Genomic DNA, 20,343 nt, shown 5'->3' with positions numbered 1-20,343 from the left:
CCATCTGTCTGTCTCCCCCGTCTGTCTGTCTCCCCCGTCTGCCTTTCTGTCTCCTGTGTGTCTTCTTGTATTTGTGTCTGCCCGTCAGTCTCTGTGTGTCTTCCTGTGTGTGTGTGTGTGTAACTGCGGTCTAACCTACGTCATATTGCTGCCTTTCCTCCTCATCTGTCGGTTCTTACGTAGAACCACACACACACTCTTAAACTCACCCCCAGAGTGTCTAGAAAGAAGATAGTGACAGAACAGCAGAAAGAGACAGAAGAGAGCAGAACACAACACAGCGAAAGAGAGGAGCACAAAGGAGAAGACTGGGACAGGGCGATAGAGAGGAGCACAAAGGAGAAGACTGGGACAGGGCGATAGAGAGGAGCACTAAGGAGAAGACTGGGACAGGGCGACAGAGGACGAGAGGAGGAGGGAGGTCGGAACCATGATCTCCTCCAGTAAGTCAGATACATTAATTAAGTTCATTATGTAAATTATTTGAAGTGAAAACCCTTACGGGTGCCTTGGTCTTCTGCTAGCTCCCAACAACGAATCGTTCTGGGTTTTTAGAAAAACTTTTTCATAACCTGTGTTTAATGAGAGCAAAGTCATAGTTGTTTTTTTGTGCTTGTTTTTTATCTTGCTTAACACAAAGACGAGAACTATTCTTTTAGGTAGTCAATGCTCTGATTCAGTTAGTGTTCTCACGAATGCTAGGTGGCTGATTCTTTGAAATGCATGAAGAGATGTTCAAATGACACCAGCTCATCTGATTCTCGGGAAGTAGATATTCGGCCTAAGTGCCAAAATTCTAAATCCATTTTCGGTCATGCCTTGGTTCCAGGTGTTTTAGCTCCCAACATTCTGAAACTATGTGACATTTATTTTGTTCTGTTCCACTGACATGTGTCAGTGTTGTACTAGTTTGTTGCTTTGAAAAGGAAATGTGCGTTTTGCTCGCATCAACCCCCAACCGCCGCCCGAGAGTGTATCTGCCCTCGTTGCCACGGGCCCCGGCATCAAAACGCCCGATGGCAGATCACCGTGTCGGTGCTGGGATTAGAACAGGCACCCTTTCCGAGGGCTGGCCCACGCGAGCCGCGTCGAAAGCAGCCTGACTAGCCAAATAACGGACGACTAGTCGGGCTGCTTGGAAGCATCTTCTTAGTGGAGCCTGAGAAGCAGGGCCGTGGCTAAGAATCCTGGGCCCTCTGGAAAGAAATATGCCAGGGCCCCCTCACTTATAGATGACATTGTTATGGAATCATGCCCACCTTTCCCCTAGTTGGCTGCAGCCCTGTTGAGGAGAAGCTGGGGTTCAGTGTTACTGCACACAGATGCTGCTGACTATGCCTCTGTATAGTGTGGGTGGGTGGTGACAGGATGTCAGTCTCCTTTTTTTTTGTTGAAATGTCTGTGCGTGCGTGTGTGTATAAATCATTGTTCTGTCCTTTTCAGATCACTCGATATTTTCAGTGATCTGCTGCTGCTGTTCAGTAGAATCCAGGTAAACACACAGACAAACACAAACAAACAAAGACACACACAGAGGCAAAGACACACAGAGAGATAAATGCACGCACGGAACAAGACACACAGACAAAGAAACACACACACACACACACACACAGAGACCCAGACAGAGATACTGAATCATTTGTGTTATCTTGTGAGGCAGAGAGATCAGCACACGGGTGAACCTGGAGCCATCAACACCTCTGTGCTTCAACAGCAGAAGACGTCCTGGACATGCGCATAGGGTGAGTGTGTGTGTGTGTGTTCAGGCCTGCGTAGTGGATGGTGTGCAACCCCAGGAGGGTCTCCCGTCCAGATGTCTGCGTCCTATAGTGTTTGAATTTTCCTTGACGTGATCACTATGAACACATGCTCAGAGACTGGGATCAGGGACTGGGATCAGAGACTGGGATCAGGGACTGGGATCAGGGACTGGGATCAGAGACTGGGATTCAGACATGATTTTCGGTGACAATGACACAATTAGAATTAAAGAAAAAACGGACAGCTGTTCAAGTATGTATCAAAATAGCTTTTTGCCGCTAAACCAGCTTTTCATGAGGTTTTAAAAATAGGTTCTATTCGACCATAAATTCCATGCCGTAGATTAGGCCAAGACTTGGTTGTCTGAATAACTGATGCAGTGTAATGAACGGTTATTCATGTCATTCACAAATTATTATTCAAACAAATAGCTATCGGGTTGTAAATTGTTTATGTATTTTGCTGCCTCCTTCTATTCAGTATCACGTACCGTTGGATTTGGTGAGCCCAATAATTTTGAGGTGGCGAATTGCTGGATTTGCACCAGAAAGGTGGTGCTCAAAAGCGCAAACGCCACAAATCTGAACTATCTCCGGATCATCACATGTAATTTTAGGCCTACAATATTATTTTTCAGTGGCGTTCAGTCCATAACAGTGGCATACCATTTACAATATAAGTAATTAAATCGTCAATTGCTATTATTTGTATGACAATTGTTCGTCAACTAAAATGACATAATCATTACTTGTGTTCACTTTATTTATAATATCCAGCTACTGAAAACAGACAGTGTAATGTCTAGCTAGTAAACATCATACATGCTCTACACTTTAAAGTTTTTTCTTTCAGTGTGCAACATCTCTGTGAGTGTTGGGAGTTCCACTAGGTATTATACAGAGGATATAAAAAGTTTTACATTTTTAATTTTTCCCCCTCAAAGATTTCACATTGTTTTTCAATTGAATTGTTCACATTATAGGTCACATTAAATGTGTAAAAAGTTCTGACATGATTTATCTTTGTCTCATTCTTTTACATCACAAGAACCTGGCATTTTAACAGGGGTGTGTAAACTTTTAATATCCACTGTTTATGCAACTCGAGCATTGAGGGAAAAGATGCAGTATTTTACTTTGAGACTTCGTTTATTTTACTCTGCTACATCATCTGCAAATCTGCTAGCTAGCTAACTTCACCAATAATATTGACGATTGCATTACATTAGCCAGTAGACAATATCAGACATATTTTAACTATAATAAATGGCTGCTGATGATGCAAGATTATAACATTTTGTACCGTATATTTAGGCAATTTGATAAAATTATATATGAATATATTGTAGCAGAAACTCCTGACAAATGGCGGGGCAAGATTATTTTTTTAGGTTGGCAGCTGCCATCCCATGCCCCACCGGTGGTTTCGCAAGAATCCTTCATTATCTTTTACCACGAAACCAAACTCTGTGGCTAAAAATGCCAACAGTTAGACTAGCAGGGGCAGTATTGATCATACATCAGACATAACATATCCTGCCGATCTATTTTTGGAGCTGTCTAACCATCTATCGTCAGCTTAAAAACACAAGAGTGTAGATAGCGATCGGATGGGCTACTTTTTTTCTTCTTATCATAGCCCTTTTTAATGGCAAAATGCACCAGAGAATATGTTTGCATGTGGCTGCCATTAGATTCACTAGTTTGACAGAAATGTGAATGAGTTCACTTGCTAATGAGCTTCACTAATGTTCAGGGATTTGAGATGGCTATATTTGCATATTCTGTCAACGATGATTCTGATTGGCTATGGTACCCGGGTCTGTGTTTATTAAAATTCTATTAAGAGCTGTGTACTATTTGTCAATTTCCTCACTCTACGTTGCTATAGAATTCTCACAGATTTTTCTATCGTTTGTCAATAAATTCACAAAGGACGTCATCTTGTTGATGTGTCTATATTTACATATTTTTTTAATAGAATTCCATGTTGTTAAAATGCAGTCAGTTTAGCAGTTTAAGTGCCTTGTTCAAGGGCAGAACCACAGTGTCGTGCTCAGGGATCTTGAAGGTTACCGGTGGACACTTCCTAACTCTTAACACCCTGTGTGTGTGTGTGTGTGTTTGTGTGCGTCCGTGCGTGTGTGTGTGTGCGTCCGTGTGTGTGTGCGTCCGTGCGTGTGTTCAGATGGACCGCTCCAGGAGAAAACTGCCACCTCCCCCTCCGGAGAATGATGAGGGAGCAGAACTTCAGGTTGGTGGCGGCAGCCAGTAGTTTTCTTTGTTTTATGATTGTTTTAGAGCTGGTGAAGAAATGTGTAACATAGATATATTGAATGAAACACATACGCAAGCGCCTACCTTGCCATGGTTTATTTATTTCAATAGGTACTAGCCTTGTCTGTCTGTCTGTCTCTAGGTAGTAGCCTTGTCTGTGTGGCTGTCTGTCTCTAGGTAGTTGCCATGTATGCCTATCTGTCTGTCTCAAGGTTGTAGCCATATCTGTCTGTCTGTCTCTAGGTAGTAGCCCTGTCTGTCTGTTTGTCTCTAGGTTGTAGCCATGTCTGTCTGTCTCTAGGTAGTAGCCCTGTCTGTCTGTCTGTCTCCAGGTTGTATTCATGACTGTCTGTCTGCCTGTCTCCAGGTTGTAGTCATGACTGTCTGTCTGTCTCCAGGTTGTAGTTATGACTGTCGTTCTCCAGGTTGTAGTTATGACAGTCTGTCTTTCTGTCTCCAGGTTTTAGTCATGACTGTCTGTCTGTCTCCAGGTTGTAGTTATGACTGTCTGTCTGCCTGTCTCCAGGTTGTAGTCATGACTGTCTGTCTGTCTCCAGGTTGTAGTCTTGACTGTCTGTCTGTCTCCAGGTTGTAGTTATGACTGTCTGTCTTTCTGTCTCCAGGTTTTAGTCATGACTGTCTGTCTGTCTCCAGGTTGTAGTCATGACTGTCTGTCTGTCTCCAGGTTTTAGTCATGACTGTCTGTCTGTCTCCAGGTTGTAGTTATGACTGTCTGTCTTTCTGTCTCCAGGTTTTAGTCATGACTGTCTGTCTGTCTCCAGGTTGTAGTTATGACTGTCTGTCTGTCTCCAGGTTGTGGTCATGACTGTCTGTCTGTCTGTCTCCAGGTTGTAGCCATGTACAACTTCACTCCTAAAGAGGACACTGACCTGTCCTTGATCCAGGGGGAATACTACACAATCCTGCACAAACAGGACCAGTTATGGTGGAGGGTTCAGGACAAACACGGGTACGAAGTTTGTGTGTCTGTGTGTGTGTGTGTGTGAGTGGCTGTGTATGTTTGTGTGTGTCCTTTGCGTGTCTGTGCGTGTGTGAGTGACTGTGTGTGTCTGTGTGTGTCCTTTGTGTGTCTGTGCGTGTGTGTTTGTGTGTTTGTGTGTCTGTGTGTGTCCTTTGTGTGTCTGTGTGTGGCCTTTGTGTGTATGTGCGTGTGTGTTTGTGTGTGTGAGTGACTGTGTGTGTCCTTTTCGTGTCTGGGCGTGTGTGTGGGTGACTGTGTATCTATTCCTACATTTTTATAAACTGGTCCCCAAATCTATTCATTACCTGATTCCTTGACCTCTTCCTCATGAATGACACCTGTTTTCAAACAGGAATAAAGGCTTCATCCCCAGTAACTACGTAACGGAGAAGGATAGGATAGAAGCCAACCAGTGAGTACAACTGATATGCAGTGTGTATTGAGTTACTGCTGAATTCCTGTACTTCACAGACTGTCCCTGAGTTCACAGACTCTGTCTGACTTCACAGACTGTCCCTGAGTTCACAGACTCTGTCTGACTTCAGAGACTGTCCCTGAGTTCACAGACTCTGTCTGACTTCACAGACTGTCCCTGAGTTCACAGACTCTGTCTGACTTCACAGACTGTCCCTGAGTTCACAGACTCTGTCTGACTTCACAGACTGTCCCTGAGTTCACAGACTCTGTCTGACTTCACAGACTGTCCCTGAGTTCACAGACTCTGTCTGACTTCACAGACTGTCCCTGAGTTCACAGACTCTGTCTGACTTCACAGACTGTCCCTGAGTTCACAGACTCTGTCTGACTTCAGAGACTGTCCCTGAGTTCACAGACTCTGTCTGACTTCACAGACTGTCCCTGAGTTCACAGACTCTGTCTGACTTCACAGACTGTCCCTGACTTCACACTCTGTCTGACTTCACAGACTGTCCCTGAGTTCACAGACTCTGTCTGACTTCACAGACTTTCCCTGAGTTCACAGACTCTGTCTGACTATAAACCCAGCCAGTAGAAAAAAATATTATTTTGCAGGCCTTTTAAATCCAAATGCTCAATATCACGTGACCCATCTGTTGACTGGATGTTCTCAACCTTTCAGGTGGTACTGCCAGAACATCACCAGATCTGAAGCTGAACAGCTCCTGAGGCAGGAGGTCAGGTCCATCTTTCTACCAATCAGTTAGTCAGGGTGTTTTGGAGAGTGTTTTAAAGGTTGGCCGGTGTGCCAATGTGTTTCAGGGTAAAGAGGGGGGCTTCGTGGTGAGGGAGTCCAGTCAGAAAGGCTGTTACACCGTCTCGTTATTCACTAAAGCTCTCGGGTAAGTCTTGTATATCATCTGTCAATGTATTACAATTCCTATTATTTAGTTAATGCTCTGGTTTAAGTCATAGCACTGTAATCTGGTTAATGCTCTGGGTTAAGTCATAGCACTGTAACCTGGTTAATGCTCTGGGTTAAGTCATAGCACTGTAACCTGGTTAATGCTCTGGTTTAAGTCATAGCACTGTAACCTAGTTAATGCTCTGGTTTAAGTCATAGCACTGTAACCTGGTTAATGCTCTGGTTTAAGTCATAGCACTGAAATCTGGTTAATGCTCTGGTTTAAGTCATAGCACTGTAATCTGGTTAATGCTCTGGTTTAAGTCATAGCACTGTAATCTGGTTAATGCTCTGGTTTAAGTCATAGCACTGTAATCTGGTTAATGCTCTGGGTTAAGTCATAGCACTGTAACCTAGTTAATGCTCTGGGTTAAGTCATAGCACTGTAATCTGGTCAATGCTCTGGTTTAAGTCATAGCACTGTAACCTAGTTAATGCTCTGGGTTAAGTCATAGCACTGTAACCTAGTTAATGCTCTGGGTTAAGTCATAGCACTGTAACCTGGTTAACGCTCTGGGTTAAGTCTTAGCACTGTAACCTGGTTAACGCTCTGGGTTAAGTCATAGCAATGTAATTTGGTTAATGCTCTGGGTTAAGTCATAGCACTGTAACCTGGTTAACGCTCATAACAACACATAATATGATTCACTAGTGCACAGGGGTCAAAGGTAATACAATAGGATTTGCCATGTGTTGTACTGTGTGTTGATCTGTTCTGAAGACAAGGTTTTTCTTCTCTCGCTCTTTTTCCTTTCTCTTTCCCCTTCTTTCTTTCCCTCTTTCACCTGCTTTCTTTCCCTCTTTCTCTTCCCCCTCTGCCCCTCTGCCCCTCTGCCCCTCTGCCCCTCTGCCCCCTCTTTCTCTCTATCGCTCTTCCTCTGCCCCCTCTTTCTCTCTATCGCTCTTCCTCTGCCCCCTATTCCTCTTAGTATAAACGGTGGAATCAGACATTACCAGATTAAGCTCAGTGATTCTGGAAGCTTCTACCTGTGTGAGAAACATGTCTTCAGTTCCATACCGGACCTCATAAAGTACCACAACCACAATGCTGCAGGTAGAACACACACACACACGCAGACACACAGACACACACACATACACCCAGACACACCCATACACATACACACACACATTTGTGTTTCTATTATTGTGGGGACTGGAAACACAAACGTCCATGTCCCCTATTCCCTTAAACCTTGTGTCACACATTCTGTCTGTGATTTGATTAGGTCTGGTGACCAGATTAAGGTACCCGGTTGGACCCATGGGACGCTGCGTCCCCCCTGCTACCCCAGGCTTCAGCTCAGGTTAGTACACCCCCCACTACCCCAGGCTTCAACTCAGATTAGTACACCCCCCACTACCCCAGGCTTCAGCTCAGATTAGTACACCCCCCACTACCCCAGGCTTCAACTCAGATTAGTACACCCCCCACTACCCCAGGCTTCAGCTCAGATTAGTACACCCCCCACTACCCCAGGCTTCAGCTCAGATTAGTACACCCCCCACTACCCCAGGCTTCAGCTCAGATTAGTACACCCCCCACTACCCCAGGCTTCAGCTCAGATTAGTACACCCCCCACTACCCCAGGCTTCAGCTCAGATTAGTACACACCCTGCTACCCCAGGCTTCAGCTCAGGTTAGTACACCCCCCACTACACCAGGCTTCAGCTCAGGTTAGTACACCCCCCACTACCCCAGGCTTCAGCTCAGGTTAGTACACCCCCCACTACCCCAGGCTTCAGCTCAGATTAGTACACCCCCTGCTACCCCAGGCTTCAGCTCAGGTTAGTACACCCCCCACTACCCCAGGCTTCAGCTCAGGTTAGTACACCCCCAACTACACCAGGCTTCAGCTCAGGTTATTACACCCCCCCACTACCCCAGGCTTCAGCTCAGGTTAGTACACCCCCCACTACCCCAGGCTTCGGCGCAGATTAGTACACCCCCTGCTACCCCAGGCTTCAGCTCAGGTTAGTACACCCCCCACAGGCTTCAGCTCAGGTTAGTACACCCCCCACTACCCCAGGCTTCAGCTCAGATTAGTACACCCCCTGCTACCCCAGGCTTCAGCTCAGGTTAGTACACCCCCCACTACCTCAGGCTTCAGATTAGTACACCCCCGCTACTCCAGGCTTCAGCTCATAGTAGTACACACCTCACTACTCCATGCCTCAACTCAGGTTAGTACATCGCCCCGCTACTCTAGGCTTCTGTCAATGTGACGTGGGATGTGGAGGTGCCGTGATGGTGAGCGTGCACACATTTTGTTTACCACGCATGATGCACACCTCCCTGTGTTTACAGAGAAGTGGGAGATCGACCCAAGTGAGCTGACACTGATGAAGGAGGTGGGCAGCGGTCAGTTTGGCGTGGTCCGACTGGGGAAGTGGAGGGCTTTGTGCAAGGTGGCCATTAAGACAATCAACGAGGGGGCCATGTATGAGGAGGACTTCATAGAGGAGGCCAAGATCATGATGTGAGTTAGTTCGCACAATCCCACACACACATACTGTATACACACACACCGCTCTCAGACCTGGTCTTACACACACACACACACACAAAAGTACACACACTGAGGTGAACCGGGTCTCAAAATAGTCACCAGGTCTGAAATTGTGTGGTTCTGACTATTTAGCTATTTAAATGTCCCCACAAATCTGTTTGAATCAGAAAGTGTTTAGGGGGAAAAGTTACATTTGGGGTCAGGTTTAGAAAAAGAGTTAGGATTAGGCATTACAGTGTGTAACACAATTTTTGTTCCTGGGTAGTGTTGTTTCGTAATTGCTTATGCCAAGAAAGTATAGAACGTGGCTATTATTCCCCACAAACTTTGCTTTTTTGAGCAGGACAGTGATATTTTGAAATGTATCAATTTCCTATAAGAAAATGGACGAATTGGTGACTTTTCTTTCACATGAAGTCAGAAACAACAACATATGAATCCAAATTAACATGTATTTACACAAAAGTAATACAAAAATGAATACAAAAGATTTAGAAGTGAGTAGTTTTTCGAGATTTAAGATTATACTGTAAATCACTCTCATGAATCAACCCCCAAATGTTGTTTCCTATCATGTTCTCATTGTACTGTTCTTGGTAGCAGTGTTTAAAGTCCAATATATCCTGGTGGAAGCACTTGCTTTGCTCCTTCAAGTACACTCCCATGTTCTTTTTGAATTTATCAAGATGAGCATCAAGGATATGGACATTGGGGGACATCCTCTTGTGATTGCCCAGGAAACTCCAAAACATTGCGATAAAGCTGTTCCCAGATGCTTTCTCCTTACTAGTGAGCTTCTTGGGGAATTCATTGCACTCCACGATCTTCTTCATCTGTGGTTCGACGAAGACACTGACTTTGACCTTTGCCTCAGACATCTTGGGGAAGAAGTCTTGAAGGTACTTGAAGGCTGACGACTCCTTATCAAGAGCTTAGACAAATTGTCCCAATTTGATGCGGAGTGGTGGAATCAGCACCTTCCGGGGGTCCACCAGTTGCTCCCACTTGACGTTGTTCCTCAGAACTCGGTCCGCTGTGGCCAGTCCCACCTGTGGTAGGGTGCCTTGGTGTCCCTGCTGTCCCAAAGGCAAAGATAGCAGGGAAACTTGGTAAAACCGCCTTGGAGACCCATCAGGAATGCATTGGAGACCCATCAGCAATGCCTTGGAGACACATCAGGAATAACTTGGAGACCCATCAGGAATGCCTTGGAGACCCATCAGGAATGCCTTGGAGACCCATCAGGAATGCCTTGGAGACCCATCAGCAATGCCTTGGAGACACATCAGGAATAACTTGGAGACCCATCAGGAATGCCTTGGAGACCCATCAGGAATGCCTTGGAGACCCATCAGGAATGCCTTGGAGACCCTTCAGGAATGCCTTGAAGACCCATCAGGAATGCCATGAAGACTCGTCAGGAATGCCTTGGAGACCCTTCAGGAATGCCCTGGAGACCCATCAGGAATGCCTTGGAGACCCTTCAGGAATGCCTTGAAGACCCATCAAGAATGCCTTGGAGACCCATCAGGAATGCCTTGGAGACCCATCAAGAATGCCTTGGAGACCCATCAGGAATGCCTTGGAGACCCATCAGGAATGCCTTGGAGACCCATCAGGAATGCCACCATTTTGAAGTCTCCTATGACCTCCCAGCCGTATTCATCACACTTCAAGGCATGCAGCCAGGTCTTAATGCAGTTGTAATCCTGTATTTATACTGTATTTATACTACTACTATTTATATTACTGGAAAGCTCTAGAAAGTTCTAGAAGTTACTCCAAGTAAACTCAGCATTAAATCTACCTGGAAAATGAGTAAACTTCGAAATATCACTGTCCTGGTCACAAAAGCAAAGTTTGTGGGCAATAAGAGCGATTTTCTATTCTTTTGAAGCATAAACAATTAGTAAATAAAATAAATAAATAACATATTGTTACACAGTGTTATCAGTCAGGTTAAGGGTTTGGCATTATGGCTAAATAAAGTTTAGGCAAATACAAAAAAGTTGGGAGACAGAATGCAATGATGGGCGAATCATTTATCCCTATATTTAATTGAAGAGATCAAATGTGGAAACGGAGAAAATACATGCCCATTTTGAATTTGATGCCAGCAACATGTTGCATCTCCTCTTCTTTTAACAACACTCTGTAAGCATTTGGGAACTGAGGAGACCAATTGGTCTAGTTTTGAAAGTGAAATGTTTTCCCATTCTTGCTTGACATAAAATTTCAGCTGCTCAATAGTTCAGGGTCTCCTTTGTCATATTTTTTGTTTCATAACGAGCCAAATGTTTTTAATAGGTTACAGGTCTGGACTGCAGGCAGGCCAGTTTAGCACCCTGACTCTTTTACTACAGAGTCATGCTGTTGTAATATGTGCAGAATATGGTTTTGCCTGGTAGAGTTTGAACTTGCATTTGTGGATGCAGCGACGTACTGTGTTCACAGACAGTCTTTTGTTGCCTCTGTCACAACTTTTTTGAAACGTGTTGCTGGCATCAAATTCAAAGTGGGCATGTATTTTTCAAGAAACAATAACATTTCTCAATTTCAACATTTGATATGTTGTCTTTGTACTATTTTCTATTGAGTACAGGGTTTAAATGATTTGCACATGATTGTATTCTGTTTTTATTTACATTTTACGAAGTGTCCCAACTTTTTGGGAAACAGAGTTGTATGTTAGGTCATTGCTTTAAAGTTTTTGTTTACAGTTAAGTTTAAGGATAGGAAAAATGAAGTAAAATCTTAATCTAGTTTGATCACATTTAGAGTAAACATTTGTGTGTGTGGGAACAGATCTGAGAGCAGTGTGAGTGTGCATGCGAGGGACCAGGTCTGAGGTGTGTCTCTGAGAAAGGGAGAGAAACAGAGACCAAAAGACCTTTGAGGTTTAAGGTGTGAGTGCGTGCGCGTGTGTGCGCGTGCGTGTGTGCGTCTGTGAGACAGAGAAAGCAGTAGAAAGAAAAGGCTGACCAGATCTGTGTGTCATTTCCTGTCTTTGTGTCCTCATTTGTCCAGTCTACGTCTGACTAACCAGACATTCCATCTACTGAGGTGACTGTTGCAGTACAAGAGCTCAAATGTCTGTGATTTCAACAGCACCTGAATTTAACTGTCTGTGATTTTATTATCAAATTAGTTGACTTATTTGAGACTTTGAAGGACCTTAGTTTACATGTAGTTGCTTTAAAAAATGTCTGTGACTGAATTGAATTACCCACCTGAACCAATTATTCCCCTTTATCATGTAAACAGCACCTGCAATATGTGGGAACAATCAAACTAGTGGAAGCTATATAGATGACTTAGTCAAACAACGCAATGGCCACAGCCGTTTGAAGACAAGTTCAGGATGTGAGATCACATGCACAGGAAGGGGTCTCAGAGTCTTGAAAAGTCTGCGGGTGTTATGTGCATGAGACTTCCTGTCTTCGTCAACTCCGTGGCCCACTCAACATCTCTGTAACCACACTTTCCATAGACTGAGATGGCTGCCTTTGGAGCACCTTTGGATGACATCATCACGGCACTCAGAACAACTTCCTCTCCAAGAGTCTCTCTCATTCTATCTCCACGTCCCCCCCCACCATGATGTTGTGTGTGTTTTTCCGTGTCAGGAGGCTGTGCCATCCGAAGCTGGTCCAGCTCTACGGTGTGTGTACTCAGCAGAAGCCAATGTGCATTGTGACGGAGTTCCTGGACAATGGCTGCCTCCTCAACTACCTGAGACAGAGAGTTGGCACCTTGACCATGACGTGGCTACTCTCCTTCTGCCAGGATGCCTGCGAGGGCATGGAATACCTAGAGTCTCACAGCTTCATACACAGAGACCTGGTGAGTCTGGCAGCCAGTAGGAAGAGAGCTGATCAGTCAGGCAGCCAGTAGGGAGAGAGCTGGTGAGACTACCAGCCAATAGGAAAAGACCTGATGAAATAGATGCAGAATGAGAAAGAGAGGGAGTTAAAGCTGAATTAAAAGCCAAATCTAATTATTACCATGTTATTGCAACTGATCATATTCACACCCTAAACTCCTTTGTTTCACCCACTTGAAACCAAAATAGGACCAGTTTTCAAGCTTTCTTGATTCTGAAAAAGGTTTTGATTCATTTTGGCAGGAAGGTCTTTAGTACAAACCCCATAGAAAGCAATGTTGGGGTGAGGACGGGTGTTCTTAATATATCTGACTATACAAATGCTCAATTAACCTTGGAAACAAACCAACCTGGCATTTAACTCAGGGAGTTGAAAGGGTTGTGAGGGTTAGGGTTAGGTTAGGGTTAGGTTAGGGTTAGGGTTAGGTTAGGTTAGGTTAGGGTAAGGGTTAGGTTAGGGTTAGGTTAGGGTTAGGTTAGGGTTAGGGTTAAGGTTAGCTACCCCTCACAACCCTGTCAACTCCCTGAGTTAAATGCCAGGTTAAGCCCCTCTAGCTCCAACATGTACTGTACATTTAAGACTGTTGGTAAACCTGTTGTACTGTATAACGACAATTCAGGTCTGCTGTCTCCCCCAAAAGCATTAAACATAAACAGATGATCATACAGCAGTCCTGTCAGACTTGGTGCCCTGATGATACTGTGTTTCCCTCCACCAGGCAGCACGGAACTGTCTGGTCAGTGACAAGAATGTGGTGAAGGTTTGTGACTTCGGAATGACCAGGTTAGTCATTAGTGATAGGTCTGTATCTGTCGTTTACGTTGGAGTCATTTAGCAGATACTTTTTTTTACAGAGAGACTTAACGGAGCAGTTGGGGTGGAGTGCCTTGCTCAAAGGCGGAAAAACGCGTTTTTCACCTTTCCGGCTCGGGTAGTCATTTAACGATGTTTTAGTTTTTCTGGTCAAGTGCTCTAACTACTAGGTTAACTACTGTACAGTCTGTTCATTTCTCTTTCATTCTCTTCTCTCTCTCACCCTCACCTTTCTCTCATCCTCACCTTTCTCTCATCCTCACCTTTCTCTCGCCGTCTCTTCGCCTGCCGTTGTCTGTCTGTGTCAAGGTTTGGAGGTTTATTTGTCAAATGCTCCAAACAACACAGAATCATCTTGCTCAATGAAATTCTGGTGACATGGCACCTGACAACTATGTAGTGAAAATTAAGAAGAAGAATACAGTGGGGAGAACAAGTATTTGATACACTGCTGATTTTAAAGGTTTTTCCACTTTACAATGCATGTAGTGAAATAAGTATTTGATACATCAGAAAAAAATAACTTCATATTTGGTACAGAAACCTCTGTTTGCAATTACAGAGATCATACGTTTCCTGTAGTTCTTGACCAGGTTTGCACACACTGCAGCAGGGATTTTGGCCCACTCCTCCATACAGACCTTCTCCAGATCCTTCAGGTTTTGGGGCTGTCTCTGGGCATTATGGACTTTCAGCTCCCTCCAAAGATTTTCTATTGGGTTCAAGTCTGGAGACTGACTAGGCCACTCCAGGACCTTGAGATGCTTCTTACGGAGCCACTCCTTAGTTGCCCTGACTGTGTGTTTCGGGTTGTTTTCAATGCTGGAAGACCCAGCCACCACCCATCTTCAATGCTCTTACTGAGGGAAGGAGGTTGTTGGCCAAGATCTTGCGATACATGGCCCTATCCATCCTCCCCTCAATACGGTGCAGTCGTCCTGTCCCCTTTGCAGAAATGCATCCCCAAAGAATGATGTTTCCACTTCCATGCTTCACAGTTGGGATAGTGTTCTTGGGGATGTACTCATCCTTCTTCCTCCAAACACGACGAGTGGGGTTTAGACCATAAAGCTCTATTTTTGTCTCATCAGACCACATGACCTTCTCCCATTCCTCCTCTGGATCATCCAGATGGTCATTGGCAAACTTTCGATGGGCCTGGACATGCGCTGGCTTGAGCAGGGGGACATTGAGTGCACTGCAGGATTTTAATCCATAACGGCATAGTGTGTTACTAATGGTTTTCTTTGAGACTGTGGTCCCAGCTCTCTTCAGGTCATTGACCACATCCTGCCGTGTAGTTCTGGGCTGATCTCTCACCTTCCTCATGATCATTGTTGCCCCACAAGGTGAGATCTTGCATGGAGCCCCAGACCAAGGGAGATTGACTGTCATCTTGAACTTCTTCCATTTTCTAATAATTGCGCCAACAGTTGTTGCCTTCTCACCAAGCTGGTTGCCTATTGTCCTGTAGCCCATCCCAGCCTTGTGCAGGTCTATCCCTGATGTCCTTACACATCTCTCTGGTATTGGCCATTGTAGAGAGGTTGGAGTCTGTTTGATTGAATGTGTGGACAGGTGTCTTTTATACAGGTAACGAGTTCAAACAGGTGCAGTTAATACAGGTAATGAGTGGAAAACAGGAGGGCTTCTTAAAGAAAAACTAACAGGTCTGTGAGAGCCGGAATTCTTACTGGTTGGTAGGTGATCAAATACTTATGTCATGCAATAAAATGCAAATTAATTATTTAAAAATCATACAATGTGATTTTTTGGATTTTTGTTTTAGATTCCTATGATTAAAATTACAGACTTCTACATGCTTTGTAAATAGGAACACCTACAAAATCTGCAATGTATCAAATACTTGTTCTCCCCACTGTATATCAGCAAAAATATAGCTAGACAGATAATAATAATAAAATATAGCAATAATATACATAACACTGTACACAAGCAGCAGTTTAGAACAAAGAAGACTACCGTAAACTAGCAGCAATCTGGGTAGTATTATTGATATAGCATCAATCTGGGAAGTATTATTGATATAGCATCAGTCTGGGAAGTGTTATTGATATAGCATCAATCTGGGTAGGATTATTGATATAGTATCAATCTGGGTAGTATTATTTATATAGCATCAATCTGGGTAGTATTATTGATATAGCATCAATCTGGGTAGTATTATTGATATAGCATCAATCTGGGTAGTATTATTGATATAGCAGCAATCTGGGTAGTATTATTGATATAGCAGCAATCTGGGTAGTATTATTGATATAGCAGCAATCTGGGTAGAGTGATTGAATATTATAGATATATATGAGTGCAATATGCTTATGAATGGTGGCATAGCATAGCACACTACAACTACGTCATGAGAACTTCAGAAGAAACATTTACACCCAGCAAATATTTAGCAAGAGGATAAAGCAATAAAAGCCATCATTGAAATGTAAAAGGCAATATAGTTAACAATCTTGTCTGTAAAGAAGAACAGACACAAACAATATCGGAACGGACATTAAACATAAAATGTACAGACTTGATTGCTAATTATATTGCCTTATATATTTCAATAATGGCTTTTAATTTGAAAGATAAATTGAGTTCGCACTGCTTGCATAATATCCTGTTGCTAGAAGAACAGTAATGAAGCCTGGTGTGGCCATCACTAGTGTCAATCTGTCGTAACTCTAGGATGTGTTGTTGTAGGTATGTTTTGGATCAGTGTCTATCTCTTGTAACTCTAGGATGTGTTGTTCTAGGTATGTTTTGGATCAGTGTCTATCTCTTGTAACTCTAGGATGTGTTGTTGTAGGTATGTGTTGGATCAGTGTTTATCTCTCGTAACTCTAGGATGTGTTATTGTAGGTATGTGTTGGATCAGTGTTTATCTCTCATAACTCTAGGATGTGTTATTGTAGGTATGTGTTGGATCAGTGTCTATCTCTCATAACTCTAGGATGTGTTGTTGTAGGTATGTGTTGGATCAGTGTCTATCTCTCATAACTCTAGGATGTGTTGTTGTAGGTATGTGTTGGATCAATGTCTGTCTCTCGTAACTCTAGGATGTGTTGTTGTAGGTATGTGTTGGATCAGTGTCTATCTCTCGTAATTCTAGGATGTGTTGTTGTAGGTATGTTTTGGACAACCAGTACACCAGCTCAACGGGGTCAAAGTTCCCGGTCAAGTGGTCCCCACCAGAGGTATTGCACTACAACAAGTACTCCAACAAATCTGACGTCTGGTCCTTCGGTGAGTAAAGTTCCATACTGTGTGTGTTCTGATGTTCCATACTGTGTGTGTTCTGACGTTCCAAACTGTGTGTGTTCTGACGTTCTAAACTGTGTGTATTCTGACGTTCCATACTGTGTGTGTTCTGATGTTCCAAACTGTGTGTTCTGACGTTCCAAACTGTGTGTGTTCTGACATTGCAAACTGTGTGTGTTCTGGTGTTCCAAACTGTGTGTGTTCTGACGTTCCAAACTGTGTGTGTTCTGACGTTCCATTCTGTGTGTGTTTTGATGTTCCAAACTGTGTGTTCTGACGTTCCAATCTCTGTGTGTTCTGACATTGCAAACTGTGTATGTTCTGACATTGCAAACTGTGTGTGTTCTGGTGTTCTAAACTGTGTGTGTTCTGACGTTCCAAACTGTGTGTGTTCTGACGTTCTAAACTGTGTGTGTTCTGACGTTCCATACTGTGTGTGTTCTGGTGTTCCAAACTGTGTGTGTTCTGGTGTTCCAAACTGTGTGTGTTCTGACGTTCCAAACTGTGTGTGTTCTGACGTTCCATTCTGTGTGTGTTTTAATGTTCCAAACTGTGTGTTCTGACGTTCCAATCTCTGTGTGTTCTGACATTGCAAACTGTGTATGTTCTGACATTGCAAACTGTGTGTGTTCTGGTGTTCTAAACTGTGTGTGTTCTGACGTTCCAAACTGTGTGTGTTCTGACGTTCTAAACTGTGTGTGTTCTGACGTTCCATACTGTGTGTGTTCTGGTGTTCCAAACTGTGTGTGTTCTGGTGTTCCAAACTGTGTGTGTTCTTGTGTTCCAAACTGTGTGTGTTCTGATGTTCCAAACTGTGTGTGTTCTGACGTTCCAAACTGTGTGTGTTCTGGTGTTCCAAACTGTGTGTTCTGGCGGTCCAAACTGTGTGTTCTCAATCAATCAATCAATCAAATGTATTTATAAAGCCCTTTTTACAACAACAGTTGTCACAAAGTGCTTTACAGAGACAGCCGGCCTTAAACCCCAAGGAGCAAACAACAGTAGTGTTGGATTTCAGTGGCTAGGAAAAACTCCCTAGAAAGGCCGAATTTTAGGAAGAAACCTAGAGAGGACCCATGCTCAGAGGGGTGACCAGTCCTCTTCTGGCTATGCCGGGTGAGATATTTATTGGAGTCCAATTGGAATAATAAATACATATCTCTGGGCTAAATCCAGAGTCTATTTGATTCTAGACTAGGTCAAAAGTATGACCAGGTGGACAAGGACAGGGACAGCAACGGTTCACCCAAACCAGGTACTCCGCAGGTGTGGACCAGGAGCTCATCTCATCCTAAAATGTAAAACTGGAGGAGACTGAGAAAAGTTAGAAAGTGCATTCTTCATATCCCCCAGCACAATAATATAGCAGCGTAACACCTTGGAACTGAGACGGGGGGTCCGGCAACACTGTGGCCCTACCTGGGGGAGGACCCGGACAGGGCCCAACAGGCAGGAAATCAATCCACCCACATTGCCAGGCATCAACCAAAGGGACACCCACCAACTGCAACCCCCCTGAATGAGGGCCGAGTATTGCCAGCAGCATACAGCCTAATTGCACAAGTGCGCAACAGAGAGTCAACAACAAGCCAGTGACTCTTCCCCCGAAAGGCATTGGAGGGAGGGCAAGACAGCAAGGGTGGACAGTATCAAGCCTACTGGTCACCTTCACGCCCCCGGGCCAGGCTACACCTAATTATAAACCGTGCTGTAGAGATGAGTTTTTAGTAGACACTTGAAAGTTTGCACTGAGTTTGCATTTCTAACCTTAATTGGCAGATCATTCCACAGTAGTGGAGCTCTATGAGAAAACGGCTCTGCCGCCGGCTGTTTATTTAGAAATTCTAGGTACAATTAAAGAGCCTGCATCTTGCGATCGTAGGTTACGTGTAGATATGTATGGCTGGATCATTTCAGCAAGGTAAGTAGGAGCAAGTCCATGTATTGATTTATAGGTTAAGAGTAAAACATTAAAATCAGCCCTAACCCTAACAGGCAGCCAGTGTAAGGACGATAGTACAGGAGTAATGTGTTCAACTTTTTTTGTTCTAGTTAGGATTCTAGCAGCCATGTGCAGCACAAATTGAAGTTTATTTATTAATTTGTCTGGATAACCAGAGAGAAGAGCATTGCAGTAATCTAGTCTAGAAGTAACGAAAGCATGGATTAATTTTTCTGCATCAGTTTTTGATAGAAAGTTTCAATTTTTTGCAATGTTTACAAGATGAAAATAAGCAACTCTTGAGACATATTTTATATGTTCTGACGTTCCAAACTGTGTGTGTTCTGGTGTTCTGAACCGTGTGTGTCCTTACATTCCGAACTGTGTTCTGGCGTTCCAAACTGTGTGTGTTCTGGTGTTCTGAACCGTGTGCGTTCTTACATTCCGAACTGTGTTCTGGCGTTCCAAACTGAGTGGGTTCTGATGTTCCAAATTGTGTGTGTTCTGACATTTGGTGTGTGTAGGTGTGTTGATGTGGGAGGTGTTTAGTGAGGGCAAGATCCCATTTGATGGACGCTCTAATGTAGACGTTGTGGAGGAAATCACCAGAGGACACAGGCTGTACCGACCACACAAAGCCTCTAAAGATGTCTACACACTGATGTACCAATGCTGGCATGAGGTAACACGCAATGTACACCCACACACACACACACAAACACCTAAAAGAGGACACAACTAAGATATATGTTTTGTTATTTTCAGAAACCTCAGGGACGCCCTTCCTTTTCTGAGCTGTTGAAGAGCATCAGAGAGTTGGCAGAACTGGAGTAGACTTGGAATGTCTGGGAATGTACTGGTTGTAATGGTCCACCATTTGTTTTCATGTTCTGTACTAAGTTGCGTATGTATATATATATTTTTTTTGACAATGTAAATATTTTTTGTTTAATGTATGATACTTTTGAAAATGTAAAGTATTTGTTTACTGTATAATACTTTTGACAATGTAAATTATTTGTTGTATATTGTATCATACTTTTGACAATGTAAATATGTATGTTTAGATTTTTTTCAGTAAAATATATTGTGAGACTGCTGATGCGTATAAGAGTGCATTATGACAGCAATGCCGCGCGGACACGCTAGAGATCATGAAACTACAGCTTCACCGTCAGACACCAAGCAGGCCTGGCTCCACGTGAAATAACTGACCTAGATCCGGGCCAATCACAAACGATTTTCTTTACTGCTTGAAGTCGTTTCAGCGGGCCCGACACCCAGTCGTGTCCTCCTTATTTATTTTGATTTTTTTACACATGGAATACAGGTAGTGTGTTCCTCTTACTGTTTAAAAATAAATTCTAATGCAAATATTTCTAAATCAAAAAGTTATACAAACTGACCTATATAATATAATTATAGAGGAATTACAGAATGGGAAATGGAAGATGATACAGCCTATTTTTGTCTTGCCGATGGATACATTCTAATTTTACATCTCTATTGTAAGATTAA

The 20,343-nt window shown here is 43.6% G+C and overlaps 1 protein-coding gene across 1 annotated transcript; it reads left to right on the top strand.

Annotated features, from left to right (window-relative positions):
• Positions 1-69: 69 nt before the first annotated feature.
• Positions 70-20,318, top strand: txk (TXK tyrosine kinase). Its single transcript, XM_029117394.2, has 16 exons — positions 70-443; positions 1,444-1,492; positions 1,664-1,745; positions 3,952-4,017; positions 4,889-5,010; positions 5,375-5,434; positions 6,122-6,176; positions 6,262-6,341; positions 7,333-7,457; positions 7,633-7,710; positions 8,712-8,883; positions 12,540-12,756; positions 13,516-13,580; positions 16,750-16,868; positions 19,350-19,507; positions 19,591-20,318. Exons 1-16 carry the CDS (start codon positions 431-433, stop codon positions 19,657-19,659), a joined length of 1,530 nt encoding a protein of 509 aa, XP_028973227.1. The 5' UTR covers positions 70-430; the 3' UTR covers positions 19,660-20,318.
• Positions 20,319-20,343: the final 25 nt, after the last annotated feature.

Source organism: Esox lucius, chromosome 24, assembly GCF_011004845.1.
Source record: "Esox lucius isolate fEsoLuc1 chromosome 24, fEsoLuc1.pri, whole genome shotgun sequence".
NCBI lineage: Eukaryota > Metazoa > Chordata > Actinopteri > Esociformes > Esocidae > Esox > Esox lucius.
Note: the sequence above shows the minus strand (reverse complement) of the source record. Positions and strands in the feature narration are given on the sequence as shown.